At 37.0% G+C, this 18,287-nt stretch overlaps 1 protein-coding gene across 4 annotated transcripts in view; it reads right to left on the bottom strand.

Moving 5' to 3' along the window:
* Positions 1 to 18,287, bottom strand: part of FAF1 (Fas associated factor 1) — a 573,725-nt gene that overhangs the window by 145,159 nt on the left and 410,279 nt on the right. For all 4 annotated transcript variants that reach the window (XM_071217456.1, XM_004476483.5, XM_071217457.1 and 1 more), the window contains 3 exons: positions 13,891 to 14,017; positions 12,876 to 12,939; positions 11,827 to 11,908 (listed from right to left, as the gene is read on the bottom strand). In XM_071217456.1, coding sequence (XP_071073557.1) covers positions 11,827 to 11,908; positions 12,876 to 12,939; positions 13,891 to 14,017 — 273 coding nt within the window. The remainder of the gene's footprint in view (positions 1 to 11,826; positions 11,909 to 12,875; positions 12,940 to 13,890; positions 14,018 to 18,287) is intronic.

Genomic DNA, 18,287 nt, shown 5'->3' with positions numbered 1-18,287 from the left:
GAATTATGTAGTAACTTTCATTTCCCATTTTATATGCATCTGCATTATTTTCATTTAATTTTTACAACAAACATATTATTTGTATAATAAAACCACATTTTTCTAAAAACAATTACATTGGCATCATAGTCGAACATGTGCAGGATGCTATTTAACTGTCACACAAAATTATCCTAAAAGACATGGTCCTACCTTTAGGAAATTTAAATTTAAAAGATAATAAAGACAAGATGAATGTATTGGGCATATTTTCCAAAGCATGCAGAAGTTTGCTTGCCTGGTGTTCTGGATAATAGGGTACTAAAAAGTCACCAATGATGACATCTGTGGCCCCTGATTTGTATAGAACTTTTTGTTGTAAAAACACTTTTTATCAATGATGGCATTTAGATTTGTTTCAACATGAGGAAATGGAAGCAGCACTACTTTAAATGGGCTGATTAAAATATATATATACACATAAAACAGACCTTGAAAAACTAATAAGCGCTGTTAAAAATGAAACATTTATTTTAGTGGTGCACTAATGCTCATAGAGGGTATTTTAGTTTGCTAAGCTGCTCAAAGCAGATACCATAAAATGGGTTGGCCTTTAACAGTAGGAATTTATTAGCTTACAAGCTTACAGTTTTGAAGCCATGAAAATGTCCAAATCTTTTCCCTGAAGACCAGCTGGGGGTGATTCAGGACTCCTCTGTCACATGACAATGCACATAGAAGCATCTGTTGGTCTCTCCCTTTCTTCCAGGTTTCACTGCTTTCAGCTTCTTGCTTCCATAGTTTGTTTCTTTTGTTTTTTCTTCTCTCTCTCTTTCTGTATTAATCCCATTTATAAAGAACTCCAATAAGAAGATTAAGACCCACCTTGGGCCATACCTTAAATGAAGTAAACTGATCAAAAGGTCCTACTTAAATAGGTTTAGATCCAAAGGAATGGATTAGCTTTAAGAACATGATTTTATGGAGTACATATAGTTTCAAACTACCACACACCACCCTCTGGACCCCAAAAATACATGTTTTTTCCATATGCAAATACATTGATTCCATCACAATATCCCAAAAGCCTTAAATAATTTCAGTAATAATGCTAAGTAAAAAGTTTCATCAAAATCAGTTACAGGTGTGGCCTGTCCTGGGGTACAATTTCCCTTTGACTGTGGACCTGTGAAATCTAGAGAACAAGTTATCTGTTTCCAATATACAAAGGAGAACAGTCATAGGATAAACATTTCCATTTCAAGGGAGAAATTGGGAGGAACAGGGTTCAAGATTCCCACATAATTCTGAAATCCTGCAGGGCATACTCCATTAGATTTCAAGGTCAGAGTTATCCATGGAAGGATGTGTTTTCCTCTGGGCCTGAATGAGTGGCAGTTCAACACTTTCCAAAAATCTTTTTCTTAAGGTACCAGGGCCAGGGATTGAACCCTATACCTTGTATCTGGGAAGCCAGTGCTCAACCACTGAGCTATATCAGCTCTCCTGAACTGTTTTTTTTTTAAAATATATTTTTAATTTATTTTTAAAAGATAACAGGGAAGTAGATGTGGCTCAACCATCAGGGCTCTGGTCTACAATATAAAAGGTCCTGGGTTCGAAGCCCAGGGCCTCCTGGTGAGGGCAAGCTGGCCCACGTGGAGTGCTGGCCCCTTTGGGAATGTGGCCCGGCGGAGGAGTGCTGCCCTGAATGGGAACGCTGTTTTGCATGGGAAAGCGAAGGAGTGTCGGCCAACACGGAGAGCTGGTGCAGCAACATGACCCAACAAGAGAAACAGAGGAGAGAAAAATAAGAAGATGTAGCAGAACAGGGGAGCTGAGGTGGCGCAAGAGAGCAATCACCTCTCTCCCACTCAGGAAGGTCCCAGGATTGGTTCCTGGAGCCGCCTAATAAGAATACAAAGCAGAAATACCACAAGCAGACACAGAAGAACACACAGCGAATGGCACAGAGAGGAGACAACAAGGGGAACGGGGAGTGGGGGGGAAGGGGGAGAAATAAAATAAATCTTAAAAAAAAAAAAAGATACATAGACCACACAAAATGTTACCTTAAAAATATAGGAGGTTTCCATATGACCCACTCCCCACACCCCCCACTTTTCCCATGTAACAATTACTTTCATTAGTGTACCACATTCATTGCATTTGATGAATACATTTTGGAAAACTGCTACACAGCATGGATTATAGTTTACATTGTAGTTTACACTCTCTCCCAGTCCATTCAGTGGGTTATGGCAGGATATATAACGTCTTGCATCTGTCCCTGCAATATCATTCAGGATAATGCCAAGTCCTGAAAATGCCCCCATATCACACCTCTTCTTTCCTCTCTCTGCCCTCAGCAACTCCCATGGCCCCTGTCTCCTCATCAGTGATACCGTTTCTTCCATTGCTAGAGTCACAGTAATTCTATAGTAGAATACCAGGAAGTCCACTCTAATTCATATTTTATTCCTCCATCCTGGGGACACTGGGATGGCAATGTCCACTCCAGCTCTCAGTTCAGAGGGGGCTTAGATCCCACATGGCTGGTGGATGGGACTCTCATGCCCACAGCTGTAGACTCTCTTGGTTCCTTGGTGTGGTAGTTGTCCATCCTTACCTCCCATCAGCTGACCTGGGTAAGTCCAACGAACTAGAGAGTAGGTGCTACAACATTGCTCAGGCTCAGGGCCCAGCTGGTACATGGATAGGCCAGAGATTCAAGTCTTCTGGGCATACACCAACCCCAACATCAACCACAGGTTCAATAAAAGGAACAGAAGAGGCATATGTAGAGAAGTTACATCTAAGTTTGACTCTATCACACTCAGGACAAATTCCAAAGTAGGGCCCACTGGCAAAGGCACTGAACTCTGGAACCACCTGCCATGATTGTAGGACCTGGTGTCTCCATAGCCCTCAGGAGCACCACTACCTGGTGTTGTATATACTTTGGCTGTCTCTGAGATCCTGCTGAGATGTGCATAAGCGTGACCCTTCTGATGACCTCTGAGAGGTCGTGCTTATGGTTTTTTTCATTTGTTTGCTTTCATGGTTTGTTTTTTTTTTAGGAGGCACCAGGAACCAAACCCAGGACCTCTCATGTGGGAAGCAGGAGCTCAACTGCTTGAGCTACATCCACTCTGTATTAGTCAGCCAAAGGGGTGCTGATGCAAAATACCAGAAATCTGTTGGTTTTTATAAGGGGTATTTATTTGGGGTAGGAGCTTACAGTTACCAGGCTATAAAGCATAAGTTACTTCCCTCACAAAAGTCTATTTCCATGTGTTGAAACAAGATGGCTGCCAAAGTCTGTGAGAGTTCAGGTTTCCTGGGTTCCTCTGGGCTCAGTGCCTCTGTTTTTTCCACAAGGTCAGCTGTAGACTATGAGGCTCTCTAGACTTTGCCTCTCTCCAAAAGGTCAGTTGTAGACTATCAGGTGAATGGCTCTGTCTCTCTCCCTGGAGTTTCTACCATATCTCAGGAGCCGTTTCTATTCCTCTGTGTTCTTCTCCTGGCTCAGGTCCTCTCTTCCTGGGGCTTGCTTCTCTTTCCTCTGTGTGCTTACTTCCTGGGGCTCCAGTTTAAGACTCCAGCATCAAACTCCAACATCAAAACTCCAACATCAAAAACCCTCAACTCTGTCCTTTGCCATGCCGTTTATCTGTGAGTCCCCATTCACCAAGGGGTGGGGACTCAATGCCCTAATGATGTGGCCCAATAAAAGCCCTAATCATAATTTAATCTCACCCAGGTACAGACCAGATTATGAACATAATCCAGTATCTAATTGTGGAATTCATAACTATATCAAACTGCTACTCACTCCTTCCAAATGCTTTTACAATAACTATTCTCTCCTCAAACACTGGAGCAAAGGCTCCAATATCTTCAAGCATTGGATTAAAGGCAGTCTCTCAGCTCTACCCTCATCAAGCATAGGGGTGCTGGCTAAGCACTCTGTAATGCCTCCACGCATCTGAGAAAACTGGGGTTGTAACACTCTTCCAGAACAACAAGGTGGAAGGTCCAAACTCTCCAAGCTCTGGGATATACTCACCCTTGCCACATACATAGGTGGGTCTGTTCCTTGGCACGAGAAAATGACTTTGGTCCACGCTTTGCTTCCATAGTTCTGCCTTTAATGTTATTTTTCCTTCAATCTGTCCCTTTTATTCCAGGCTGGCAGTGGTTCCAGTCATACAGATCTTACAAAAAACTTTTCAGTTTCACATGTAATACACAGGGGTTGAAACCATCAGGCAAGGAACTTTCCACAAATCCAGCATTTCCAATTCTGATTTGTACTGAAATGGCTGACTGGATCCATGAACAGTTAAACTTCACAAGGAACACTATTCTCTGGGGATTTGTGTTCAGGAAGCTCAGAATTTTCCAAACCATCAGTTTCTAGTTTCTTTGTGCCCAGAAGTCCAATTCTCAGATTATCCATTTCCTCTTGGATTTTACTAAAAGCTGCAAAAAGAAACCAGGTTGCACTTTCCACATTTAGCTTGGAAATCTCCTCAGCTAAATATCCAAGTTTGTCACTTTCAAATTCTGCCTTCCATCTGACACCGGGACTCAACTTTGCCAAGTTCTATGCCACTTTAAAGCAAGAGTTGTCTTTCTTCCATTTGTAATGACACATTCAACATTTCTGTCTAAGCCCTCATTAGAAGTACCTTTACCATCCATATATTTCAATCAAGAGTCTCTTCAAAGCAATCTAGGCCTTTTCTATCAAGTGCCCCACAATTCTTCCAGGATCTACTATTACCCAATTACAAAGATTTTTTAAAAAAACATTTTTGGTATTTGCAGTATCAGTACCCTACTTCCCTGGTACCAAAATCTGTTTTAGTTTGCTAAACTGCCAAAAGCAGATACCATAAAATGGGCTGACTTAAAAAAAAAAAAAAAAAGGGTTGGCTTTTAACAGTAGGAATTTATTAGCTTACAAGCTTACAGTCTTGAACCCGTGAAAATGTCCATATAAAGGCATCATCAGGTGATGCTTTCTTCCTGAAGACAGGCTGCCAGTGATCTCGGACTCCTCTGTCACATGACAAGGCACATGGTAGTGTCTGTTGGCCTCTCCCTTCTCTTCCAGATTTCATTGCTTTCAGTTTCTTGCTTCCATTGTTTTGTTTTGTTTTGTTTTGTTTTTTCCTTTTTTTCTTCTCTCTCTCTATTCATCTCCGTTATAAAGGACTCCAATAAGAAAATTAAGACTCACCTTGGGCCATGCCTTAACTGAAGAAACCTAATCAAAAGGTCCTACTTATGATTGGTTTACACCCAAAGGATTGGATTAGCTTTAAGACCATGATTTTCTGAAGCATATACAGTATCAAACCATAGGGGGTCTCAAGATTCTTTTCTGGAACTGTTCTCAGAGCTAGTTCATGAAACTAGAAAATCAGTTCTGTTATTTTACAAACATTTTTCAAATTTGTCTAAAACTTCTTAGAGTACCTACTATCTTAGCCACTATTCTGGGTACCTTTATATACAGTACCCCATTTAATCCAGAACAATGATATAAGGTAGATACTGTCATTATCTCCTTTATTTTCAGATCTGAAATAGCTTCATTACTTGTTTGGGGTCTCAGAGCTACTATGTGGGAAACCAGGAATCGAACCCTAGTTTCTTTAATTTACTGTAGTATTTGGAAAGAACACTGGGCCTGAAGCCTAGAACTAGGGAAGTATATAACAGGATTATTGATATCAAGTTCAGTCTTCTAAGGGGATACTTGGAAAGGAAAAATCCTTCACGTGGGCGGTAAGTCCTGGTTTGAGGATTTTTATTGCTATTGATTTTTAGTTACCACAAATGTTTAATGATTCTCTAGAGTAATTTTTGTTGTGAAGAAGAGAATTCAGGGGCAGCAGGAATGAGAGGCAAGAGGTTATAAGGATATAGAGAACTTCTTTTTAGGAAACAAAGATGTGAGTCAGCTGACTCCCAGGGAATTATGGTGTGGCTAGTGGTAACTCTTCTGCACCCACTGGGTTCTCACTTATCTAAAGATAAAATACAAGCTTCATTCAATAAATATCTTTTTTTTTTAGGTTTTAAAATTATATATATATATATTTTATTTATTCTTTATTTTTTCTCTACATCTGGGTACCTTACCTATGGAGGGCAGGCCACAGGTGATTGGTTGGTGAATCCTGAGAGTTGCTAGTGGCCTGAGAGGGAGGCCTGCTTTTTGGAGTCACGGTCCCTTCCATGTCTTGGTCCCTGTTTACCAGCTTCATGCCTTGCAATGCAACTCCCTGTCCTGCATTTTATGCCCTAGTAACACCAAACTGATTGTACTTCCCTTGTTTTAATCTTCCAATGACTTTACTTTTGATATTCCTTCTTTTTAGAATTCTGTGATTTGCCTAAGTATTGCTCATCTTATAAGATTCAAGTCAGATGTATTGCCTCAAAAATCTTCCCCCCGAATTTCTAAGGGAGATGAAATACCTCTCCTCTGTGCTTTACAGCATATTATACTATGAGGATCTGTTTATGCTATCTTGTCTTTTCCCCTTGACTGTGAGTTTCTCAAGGGCAACAAATCTCTATATCACAGGTTCTTAGTATGCATGTGAAAATATTTATGGCCCTCACTTGAATAAGCAACCCTAATAGTTAAGGGCAAAGGAAGAAGTCATAAAACTGACTGGCACAGTTTTATGAATGAAGTCAAAACACTGTCACAATGTACATAAAAGAAACACACAAACTTATAATACCTTTTTTTTTTTTGAGGTTCCAGGGATTGAACCAGGGACCTCGTTCATGGGAAGTAGGTGCTCAAACCACTAAGCTACACCAATCCCCTTAATACTTTTTTACTGAAGCTGGAAACGCAATATAAAGCTCTCCTTTGGACAGTCTTGTGAATTCCTCAAGAAAAATACGGAAAGAACTATGAGCACTCTCACTACGAAATGCTCTCAAATTAAATCAGTTTGAAGCAGTTTTCATTAAGATGGATTGAATGTGGCATCGTGAGAAACACTTTATCAAATGTAGTGTTTTACTTAGTGATTAACTATATACCAGTTGATGAAGCTCTCCAAATCCTTTGTAATCCCACCACTCCAATAAACATTTAATGAGTATATAAGTTCAAAAAGCCTAGCAGAGGATTTAAACCTTCAATCTTGTTTTTATTTACTCTTGGAACTCAATTTCTCACTTCAAGTGAAGAATGCTGGTGCTCGAGGCTCATCTGTTGCCCTGGTAAAATTAATGTGCCTCCTGTGGTTTAAATTAAACATGTGATATTTAAGATGAAAAAAATTTCGTAAAAATGCAACAGTATTGGTCATATTTGCCTTAAAATTTTGAATGTCAGGACAGTTTTCTTAAAAATGGAAAAAGATTGGTTTTTAAAAATCTAAAAAAGAGGGATATTTGATAATTGAATCCTGTGGTTAACATTGGAAACTGAAGTATATTGGTATAGTATACATCATACTTATCTATATTAGAAAACCTTTGTGCTCTTATTTGGACTCACTACTGGCAACTCATGTAGCTTTTCTGAGCCTCAGAGCTTCCTCATCTATAAAATGGGAATATGGATATTATATCCTATCTCACTGGTTTGTTGTGGAGCTCAAATGAGATATGCTTAGAAATATGTTTTATAAACCAGAGAGCACCATATAAATTTGCAATATCTGTATTATTTCTATACTTACATGGTTCACTTTAGGTAAAAGGAGATGCATGTAATCTGGTCGATGACCACAATAAGTATACCTATTTAGATTAAATTTAGAATAACTAATGCATTACGGAGATTAAATTTTAACTTGTGTCTTAAATTTAGAGTAATATAATAAACTATGCATAAAATATTGGATCTTTATCTTGGAAAGAGAAATGAGGAAAGAAAAAAAGTCCTGGACAAGGGGAGAAAGATAAAGACATTTTAGGAACCCAGAGGTTAGTAGATTTTAGCATCAATCTCTTATGAAGACTTAATTTAATTATATAATCTGATGATTTTTTAAAACATCTAGACACTAATCAAGAGCAAAAAGTCAATTGCATTGTTTTCATTAGAAATATCCCAGAGTTAATAAACAAGAGTTTATACTTCTGAATGAATTTAAATGCTAACTTCCTGTATAAGATACTAGTAAAAGTTCTTTTGTTTGTTATCTACTGTATATTTAACTCTAAGTATAGTCATTTAAAGTTATGATGTATGAAGTATACATAGTATAAAGCCAAGACACATATATCGCAAATACACTCTTCTCAAGGAATGAATTGAGAAATAGATGATTTAAAGGATACATGGAGATACCCTTTCAAACATATTTATGTCCAACAATAAGGGATTTAAAAAATATAATAACATGGCCATACAAGAAAGATTCAGTAACCATTAAAAATTCCATTATAATAAAGTATTCAGCATTATTTATAAAGTATTCTTGGAAAAAAAAATTAACACGAATACAACAAAGTTTTAAACCTAATATACATTTTTAAGGATATATAGGGATAGAGGAACATGTTAAATAATACAATCCACAAATCATCTGGTCTGATTTCTTTAAAAAGCAAATTTCATGAAATAAAAAGAGGAAGGAATGACTGTGCTAGTTTAAAAGGGATTTAAAAAATCTAATAATCAAATATAATTTGTGATCCTTGAGTGGACTGTTGTTCCAAAAAACCAACTAAAAAGACATTCTGGGGATGCCTTGAAAAGTTTGAATATGCACTGAGTATAAAATGATATTGAACAATTATTGTTAATTTTGTTAGATATAATAATGGTATTGTTGTATTATGATTATGATAATTATTTCTGGAAGATGCATACCCAAGTATTTAGGGGTAAAAATGGTTTAGCATAAAATAATATACATATGGGGTATACGAAATGTTTTTGTACTTAAATAAGTTTCAAAAGTTTTACTGCTACAAACCTTTAAAAAAACAAATTGAAACCTTATTTATATCTCTCTTACACTGATGCTCTTGTGAATTTTTGAGTAATAAATTTAATTTAAATTTTCTCTTTCAGTCAATGTTTCCATTTTCAGAGACTAAAGAAAAATTTAACATAAAAAGTTACTCATCAAAATTACAATACAAATAAACATTGAAAATGTAAATACATTTAAAACACTGCTTTTTGAAAGTTTATAGCATTTATACTTCTAAAGGAATTAAGGTTCAAAACTCCAGTAAGAATTTTAGGAAGGAAGTGGTCTTGGCCCAAAGGATAGGGCGTCTGCCTACCACATGGGAGGTCTGCAGTTCAAACCCTGGGCCTCCTTGACCCGTGTGGAGCTGGCCCATGTTCAGTGCTGATGCGCACAAGGAGTGCCATGCCACGCAGGGGTGTCCCTGTGTAGGGGAGCCGCACCGCACAAGGAGTGCGCCCTGTAAGGAAAGCTACCCAGTGCGAAAGAAAGTGCAGCCTGCCCAAGAATGGCTCCATATACACAGAGAGCTGACACAACAGAGAGATACACAGATTCCTGGTGTCGCTGACAAGAATACAAGCAGACACAGAAGAACACTCAGCAAATGGACACAGAGAGCAGACAACTGGGGGGGGGGGGGAAGGGGAGAGAAAGAAATAAAAAATAAATCTTTAAAAAAAAAAAAAAGAATTTTAAGATGTCCTGTGAACAGAAGAAGCAAATAGGTCTAAATGTTAACAATAATTGAATTAAGAAATAGAGGATTTAAGTGCTCATTGTATCATTCTTTGTACTTTATAAAACTTTTGAACAATTTTATAACAAAGTTAAATTATGAAACAATATATAATTGAGGAAACAATCATATTAAAAGGTAAAAAGAGCTGTTGTAACAGGATTATAACTCAATTTAAAAAATTATTTTATTATTTTTAATATTATTTTATATTGATATGCATATATTAAATATACATATTCATCTAAATAGATGATGGAAAATATTTCTTAAAAATAATGCATGAAACAGTCTTTAAAATCAGCTACTATTCTATTATTCTTAAAGATTATGTTTCTTAATCTACTTTATTAAACTCTCAATGATAGCTCTAAGTCTGATTACTAATTATCCTCATGGAATTCAATTTTTAAAATTTGTTTCAAAATCAATTTTCCTTTAGATCAGAGTTTTATGTAAACTAGAAATCTTACAATCTCAAAATTCCTTTCCCTTTTTAATTCCAGTAACTTTCCTCTGTCTATCCACTATTCCTTTCATTCCCCTGTCCTCTTTTCTTCCATTCATTAAACATCTATTCATTATCTACAATGTTTAGGCACTTATGGTACACAGTCCTTACCAAAAAAGAAAATAAAATCTCCCAGGAAAACATTATATATTATATATGTACATTGTTCCAAATTCTGGATTTGTCTGATTGTTTCCTCGTGAAATTATTTAACTTGTTCCTTTATCTCTGTATTTCCTAAAAGATAATTATTATGTCTAAAACTTTGTTAGACTCAGGTTAAATCCATATACATATATAATATGTAATTATAAATAAAGTGTAACACGAGAAAGAGGGTATCACTGGAAAGTATTAAAATAGTACATAGGGCTAACATGAGAGAAATGGAAGAGTCAGAAAAGGTTTAATCTTAGAGGAAGAGTTAGGAGGTAAAAAGCAGGATAAAAGGCATTTCTTATAATTGGCACTGCATGAAAAAAAGAGTAAGATTATAGGAAACTACAAATGGTACAGTATTGCCAGATAAGGAAAAAGGGAAAGAATGGAAAGGGCTAAAGCTGTAGCTGTACAGAGAGAAAGGAGCTAGATTAGTGAGGTGGTTACTGCCATGTCAACATACAATTAGGGTGATTGAATAGATTCTTCTTGCTCAAAATATACTTTCTGAATTCTTTTTTTTTTTAAGTTTTATTTATTTATCTATTCCCCACCCCCACCCCGGTTATCTGTTCTCTGTGTCTATTTGCTGTGACTTCTTTGTCCGCTTCTGTTGTTGTCAGTGGCACAGGAATCTGTGTCTCTTTTCTTTGCGTCATCTTGTTGTGTCAGCTCTCCGTGTGTGCGGCACCATTCCTGGGCAGGCTGCATTTTTTTCTTTCATGCTGGGCGGCTCTCCTTACGGGGCGCACTCCTTGCGCATGGGGCTCCCCTACGCGGGGGACACCCCTGCGTGGCACGGCACTCCTTGCGTGCATCAGCACTGTCATGGGCCAGCTCCACATGGGTCAAGGAGGCCCGGGGTTTGAACTGCGGACCTCCCATGTGGTAGGTGGACGCCCTAACCACAGGGCCAAGTCCGCCACCCTGAATTCTTTTTATATACTCAATCTATTTGATTTCAAGATCAAAAAGCTCATTTGTATATTTAAGGATGAATCTTTTTGTTGCCCAAAGTAGCTTTTGCAGTAATCTGATATACACTGTTAGGCAGAGTAAATCATTTTAGGATAAGAATAAAGAACAGATCCTCTATCAGTAAACTATCAAACATTTAACTGAAAATAATACAAACACTTTGTCTGGTCCCTTCTAAGTATTTTCACCTTTGTTCTTCCCCCATTCCCCACCACTGCTGGGGTAAAAAGCCCACAAAAAACACAAAAAACCCTGTTTCAGAGCTTAAGTAGACCTTCAGCAAGAGCCAGCAGTACCCTATCACACTACTGCCCCTCTGAAATGGACACCTTTGTGATGACTAGCTTGGTAGATGAACTAGGGAAAGAAAAACCTTTAATCTGAAAACAAAAAACAAAAACAAAAACACAAAGCACTGAGCATTGTTCAGAGCTCAACAGCAAACCTTTGGGGCTACACTTTTTAATCAGGAAAGGTAAGCGTACACTTACATCTCGGGCTTTCACGTAGAAGGCCTCTTGAAAAGCAGCTTCTAATGAGCCAATAAAAAATACAGGATGGCAGTCACCATATCTACAGGAAAAATTGAGTTTATTAATTAAAATATATTTCGAATTCCCTCCAAAGTTTTAAAAATCTAACCCATGACTTTTAAAGTAAATGATGGGGCTAAAGTCTCTTATGTGCAGACCAAACATTAACACATTTCTTTAAAGTCTTGGAAATAAGCTTCATTAGTTTTCAGAATTCCTTTGGGCCAATACTGACACATTAGAACAATAGGATTTTAAGTATAGCTTGAAAATAGATTAAATAAAATGCTATGAAACCATGTCACTTAAAAATATCAATTCTTGGTCTCCACTTTCCATAAGATCTTCTTAGTTACATTAGTCTTAATTTTCCACTTTAATTTATTTTGAAGTACAATACAGGGAGGAAAATCATTTTTTTGCAAAGCTCTCAAATCATATTCAGAAAATAGCAATAAAGAAAAATATTTACATGATAAGTGAGGGTTAAATACTTAAACGTTTTTCATATTTAAACACCTCAGATTTTTAAATGCATATGAAACACTTTACATTAGACTCTTAAAAGAGGAAATGCTAAACAACTCCAAAAAAAATAAGAGAAAAACTTCACTTTCAGTTTTTATTTTTTAATCCTTTTATTTAACATTATTTCAAAGGACTGTTTCTTCATTTGTTTGCTCTAGGATATACTAAAAATTTCTATCCTATGTCCTAGTCCTTTTAGGAATACAGTTAAGATATTAAATTAGTGATACATTTACTAAGCCTCTATAAAGATACAGAGATATATTGAATATACCTCTGACAGAAGTGGCTAAAATGGTTTACTAGTTATGTGACATTGAACATGATTTTGTTTCGCTATCTGGACTATACAAATTTATAAATGCATCCTCTGAACACTTTAAGAAGAAAGTAAAACAATTTATGACTAAAATTGCCCAAGAAAAATCAAAGTAGCATAAAAGAACATCAATTTTATAGAGTTAATGTCCTAACCCTACCTTGAAGAAAACTCTGCTGTAAATTGTAATAAGGCATCTCCTTCATTTTCTGCGTTTTCTGGCACTAAAAAACAAACAAAAGAAAAAAACAAAAACAAAAACAAAAAAAAACAAATAGACACAAAAAACAAACCACATAACATCTAATCCCACAGATAAGAAATATATTTAATCAATAAGGAGGAAATAAAATTAAATTTTTGCTTTTGTGATATATCTGAGGGGACATTTACATACATTAGAAGATTTCATCAAACCAGAATCGAAAAGAACCTTAAAAAAAGTTCAAGTTCATAATATTGAGAAAATCAACTGATACAATCCTGCTAAGCCAGTCATCAATAGGACTGCAATGATTTCTAGAAATAGACCTCTTGTGATCACATTATATTTTTAAAAAATATCTCCAAGTATTTTAAAGCACCTATTAATTGGGAAAATAATCATCTTTATGTAAATACCAGATCTATTTCTGCCTATGAGAGTTCTCTAATTTTATGGAGTAGATAAGTCATTTAAAGACATATTTTAGTGGTCATTTTACATATAGCATCACTTGTGTTTCTACATTACACATTTCCCAAGGGTGGAATTGAGAAGATAGCACATTTAGTTTGAATTTATTCATGGGTACAGTGGATGGAAAAGTAATATTACTACTTTTAAACTGCTCTCTCCTGTAAGAAGGAGGGAAGCAAGTAGTCACAGAAAGTACAGCTGTCTGTTAATCAACCTCTAGGCTTCAAGCAAAGAGACAGAGAGAAAAATCACAACTATATAAGTGAAATAAAAATTACATTCCCATATATTTTTCATGAATTTAACTACAGCACTGGGAATCACTGGACATAATGAAATAAAAATTCAAGAGGTTGTAGTTCTAATGAAGAAGATCACTTGCTATATATATTTCCAAACCTGGAGGTCAGTAAGTGCTTTTTAAGTTCATTGTTCTTCACAAGTTTGTACATTAGAAAGAATATAATGCTGAACCCAAAGAGCTATTAATACTCACTCATTGGAGATTTTCTCAGGGCAGATGATGCCATGCCGAATACTTCTCCATCATCCACCCCAAATTCTGTAGCATCTTCAAAGTCATCTCCATCACTATCACTAACCATATGAACATCGGTGCTTTGCTATTTAAGGAAAGTTCTGATTAGTTTCATATTGACTTTACCAAATCAAATTCCAAAAAATAAGTTAGTAATCACAATAGGAAGTCAGAGTTGCAAAAACTTTTCAAATAAGACATCATATGCTAGAGTAAAGCCTAGTCCTTTTCATTTTAAGTCTTACATTTCTAAACTTGCTGAGATACCTTCTGGACTAAAGGTTGGAGACTGAGGGAAATGAAGAATGCTCACTAAGTCAATGAAGACAGGGATTTTTGTCTGTTTTATCTTCAGTCTATAGTATACAATTAAGTGCCAATAAATATTTGGTCAATAAATGAGAAGAAAGGGAAACGGACTTGGCCCAGTGGTTAGGGCATCCGTCTACCACATGGGAGGTCCGCGGTTCAAACCCCGGGCCTCCTTGACCCGTGTGGAGGTGGCCCGTGCGCACAAGGAGTGCCCTGCCACGCAGGAGTGTCCCCCACGTAGGCGAGCCCCATGCACAAGGAGTGCGCCTGTAAGGAGAGCCGCCCAGCGCAAAAGAAAGTGCAGCCTGCCCAGGAATGGCGCCGCCCACACTTCCCGTGCCACTGACGACAACAGAAGCGGACAAAGAAACAAGACACAGATGCAGCAAATAGACACAGAGAACAGACAACCGGGGGAGGGGGGGAATTAAATAAATAAATAAATCTTTAAAAATAAATAAATAAATGAGGAGATGGGTACAACTGGAGAGATCAGAAACAAAGTAAGCTATATGAATCTTTCAAAAGAGTTCACACTAATTTATTTGGGAGACATAAGTAATAGTAGCATTTTAAAATTTGACACTTCATGACTTCACTGGTTCTCAAAGTTCTCATTAGTGAACTATAGTATTAATCTCTGCCATCACAGTGTTATTGGAAGATAACATGTAATGTATCATATATGAAAGCTCTTTGCAAATTGAAGGCTATTATACAAAGAGGTGTAATAATAATGTTTCAATTCAGCAAATATTTATTGAGATTTAATACATGTTAGGCACTGATAAACATGCTCTGAATTTTATTTTCAGAAACATCAACTGAGACAAGGTACAAAAATGAAAAACAAGTTTCGAAATATGAACTGTGCTGCTGGGGTTCTTACTGAGACTTAAGTCATATAAACTGGTTTGTGAATATTGACAAATATTCATGACTTATGTGAGAAGGGGTCCATGCAAGATATATGATTAAATGTCTGCTACTCAACAAAAGTAATTAACAGGGAAATGGATGTGGCTCAACCAACTGGGCTCCCATCTACCATAAAGGAGGTCCAGGGTTCAGGGCCTCCTGGTGAGGGCAAGTTGGCTCACACGGTGAGCTGGCCCACTCAGTGCCAGCCCATGTGGGAATGCAGCCTGGTGCAGGAGAGCCACCCTGCATGGAAATGCCGCCTCGCATAGGAAAAGCTGCCCCGCACAGGAGTGCTGGCCACTGTGGACAGCTGGCGCAACAAGACATGCAACAAGAGATACAGAGGAGAGAAAATAAGAAGATGTAGTAGAACAGCAGAGCTGAGGTGGTGCAAGAGAGTAATCACCTCTCTCCCACTCTGGAAGGTCCCAGGATCAGTTCCTGGAGCCGCCTAATGAGAATACAAGCAGACAATGGGGGGACTGGGTGGGGTGGGGGGGAATAAATTTTAAAAAGAGTAACAAATGTTTATCTGTACTATGCTCAATAAATAAAGTTTATAAAACTATTTAGTAAATGAAATTTTTATCTTCTAAAATATGGCACTATGTTCTTAAGTTATGAAAATGAGGAAACTACTTGATCCTTCAGTCTATGCAGAAGGGCATAACTTAGAGATACAAATTTTCCAGAAAAGCAAACTTAGAATCTTAGGAAACTTAGAATCAAAGACTCATAAAATTTAGCTAAAGAGGACATTAGAGGTCAGTCAGTCATAGAATCAAAGTTTTTAAAGCTACATGCGATCTTGAGCTCTGTCAGTGGTTTGCCAACTTCTTTCCACAGGGTTTCCCTCCTGGCCCCAAACAAAATGTTATGTACACTTACAGTACGTAATAACATACAAAAGTAGTGCTATTCTGGTTGATGCAGTGAGAAGGCAATGGTAAGCTTAAAGCTCCTGGGCCCGGCTTTTTCTTTCTCAAAACAATTTGACTGTGAGGCACCTATAAAGGATCTCAGGACTTGGTGGAATAATTTTTAAAACTCTCTCCCTAGTGAGTCTAACTGTTCACAATGAGGAAGCCAATATATTTACTTCCTTTGTCTCAGTATGCTCAGTATTTCTTCCTTGGGCATAACCAGCAATAATGCCCAGAATCACTATATTTTTCCTCTTATATTTAAGACTTTCTCCCCAAAGCTTTGAGTAGAGAAGATAATGAAGATATGCTTGTTGGATGAATAAAAGAATGAGCCTTGCCTTAAGCAGTTTACTTACTATTCTGACCCTACCACTATTTCTCATACAAACCTTGATGCTATTTGCAATCCTAATCCTACTTGAGTGTTATACTCTATAGAGCCAAGGTCTCTGACTGATTTGAGCTATTCAACCTTAAAAAAAAAAATCGAAACCCTTTCAAAGCACTGAGGGAAGTGTCTCTATAAAACAACACATTTACAAGCAGATGTGGCTCAAGTAGTTGAGTGCCTGCCTCCCACATGGGAGAGCCCAGGTTTGGATCCTGGTGCCTCCTAAAGAAAAAACAAATAGACAATGAGCAAAAACCAATGAGAGCAGACAATGAACAAATAGACAAGGGAGTCATCTCGGAGGGGGTGGGTGGGACGGGGGACATACACAACATTTTTAGTAGGACCACATCTGTGCCCGAACTCCCTCTGTGTTTCAGGCAGGCAAAATCTGAAGTATGAAGTTCTCTTTCAGACTCAATCTCAAACATATTCACTGCATGTTCCTTTAGGGTGCCTAGCTAGGTTCACAGGGAGGTAGAAAGAGTAAAGATACAGTAAGACGAACCTTCTCATATCCCCTACAAACTAAGCTATCATATCAGACTTCACTTAGTCTTGCCTAGTGCTCACTATTCCCTTTAAGGAGGCATAAAGTTCAAAAGGATAGTTTGGAGACACAGAAGAGAAAAGGGAATGTTCTCTGTATATTTCTTTCTTTTCTTACCCCTTTCACCTTACTCTACCACATCTACCCTTTTTCTTACTCCAGTATTCAATTACATAATAGCCCTTTTATTTTTTAAATTTTTAAAAAATTTATTGAAATATATCACTTATACATAAACATACATAAACAAGAAGTGTATAACAGTTGTGAACTTACAAACCAAACATATGTAACATCAAACATATATAACATCTCACCCTACCATCAATATCTTGCATTGTTTTTAAACCTTTTTAACTAATGGTTAAAGAGCATTGTCAAAATATTACTACTAACCAAAGTAATTTTCCCTAACCAATCCAATTATTATCTTTACATCATTTATATATGAACATACATAAACAATTAAGTGTATAGTAAAAGTTGTGAACTTACAAAGCAAACATGCATAACATCATACAGGGGTCCCATATATAAACTCTCCACCAACACGTTGCATTGTCATGAGACGTTTGTTACAATCTATGAAAGAACACTGTGAAAATCTTACTACTAATCATAACCCTTATCTTACATTTGGTGTATTTTTCCCTAAGCCCACCCTATTATTATTTTTTAAATATATATTTTTTATGACAGAAGTTGTAAACTTATAAAACAATCTTGCACATGGGCAGAATTCCCAAACAACACCCCTCCATCAACACACTACAACGTGGCGTGTCATTTGCTACAGATAAAATAATATCATCTGATTATTACCATGTCCATACTGTACATTTGGCTCACATTTTCCATACTGCCTCAGTATCAATACAGGACATCTTTTGCATAGATGCAAGAATATTATATTACTACTAACCACAGTCCACAGTCACTCCAGCTATATTTTTCCCACGCTTCTCCATATTCCCAACACCCTGCAGGAGTGATATACATTTGTTCTAGCTAACAAAGGACACTCTTGCATCTGTACTATCAACCACAATTCTCACACACCTCTTTGGTTCACTGTGCTATCCAGTTCCTAGATTATTCTCAAACATTCTGTCAGCTGGCATTTACATAACTAGACTACCATTTTCAGTCACATCCCCATTTATAAACTAGCTGTTACTCACTGTGTGTTACCATCCACTCTATACATTTCCACAGTTTTACAGTAAAGCTAATTGAAACTTCAATATACATTAAA

The sequence above is a fragment of the Dasypus novemcinctus genome, chromosome 9 (genome assembly GCF_030445035.2).
Source record: "Dasypus novemcinctus isolate mDasNov1 chromosome 9, mDasNov1.1.hap2, whole genome shotgun sequence".
In the NCBI taxonomy this organism is placed as follows: Eukaryota; Metazoa; Chordata; class Mammalia; order Cingulata; family Dasypodidae; genus Dasypus; species Dasypus novemcinctus.
This window is presented reverse-complemented; position numbering and strand designations above follow the sequence as displayed.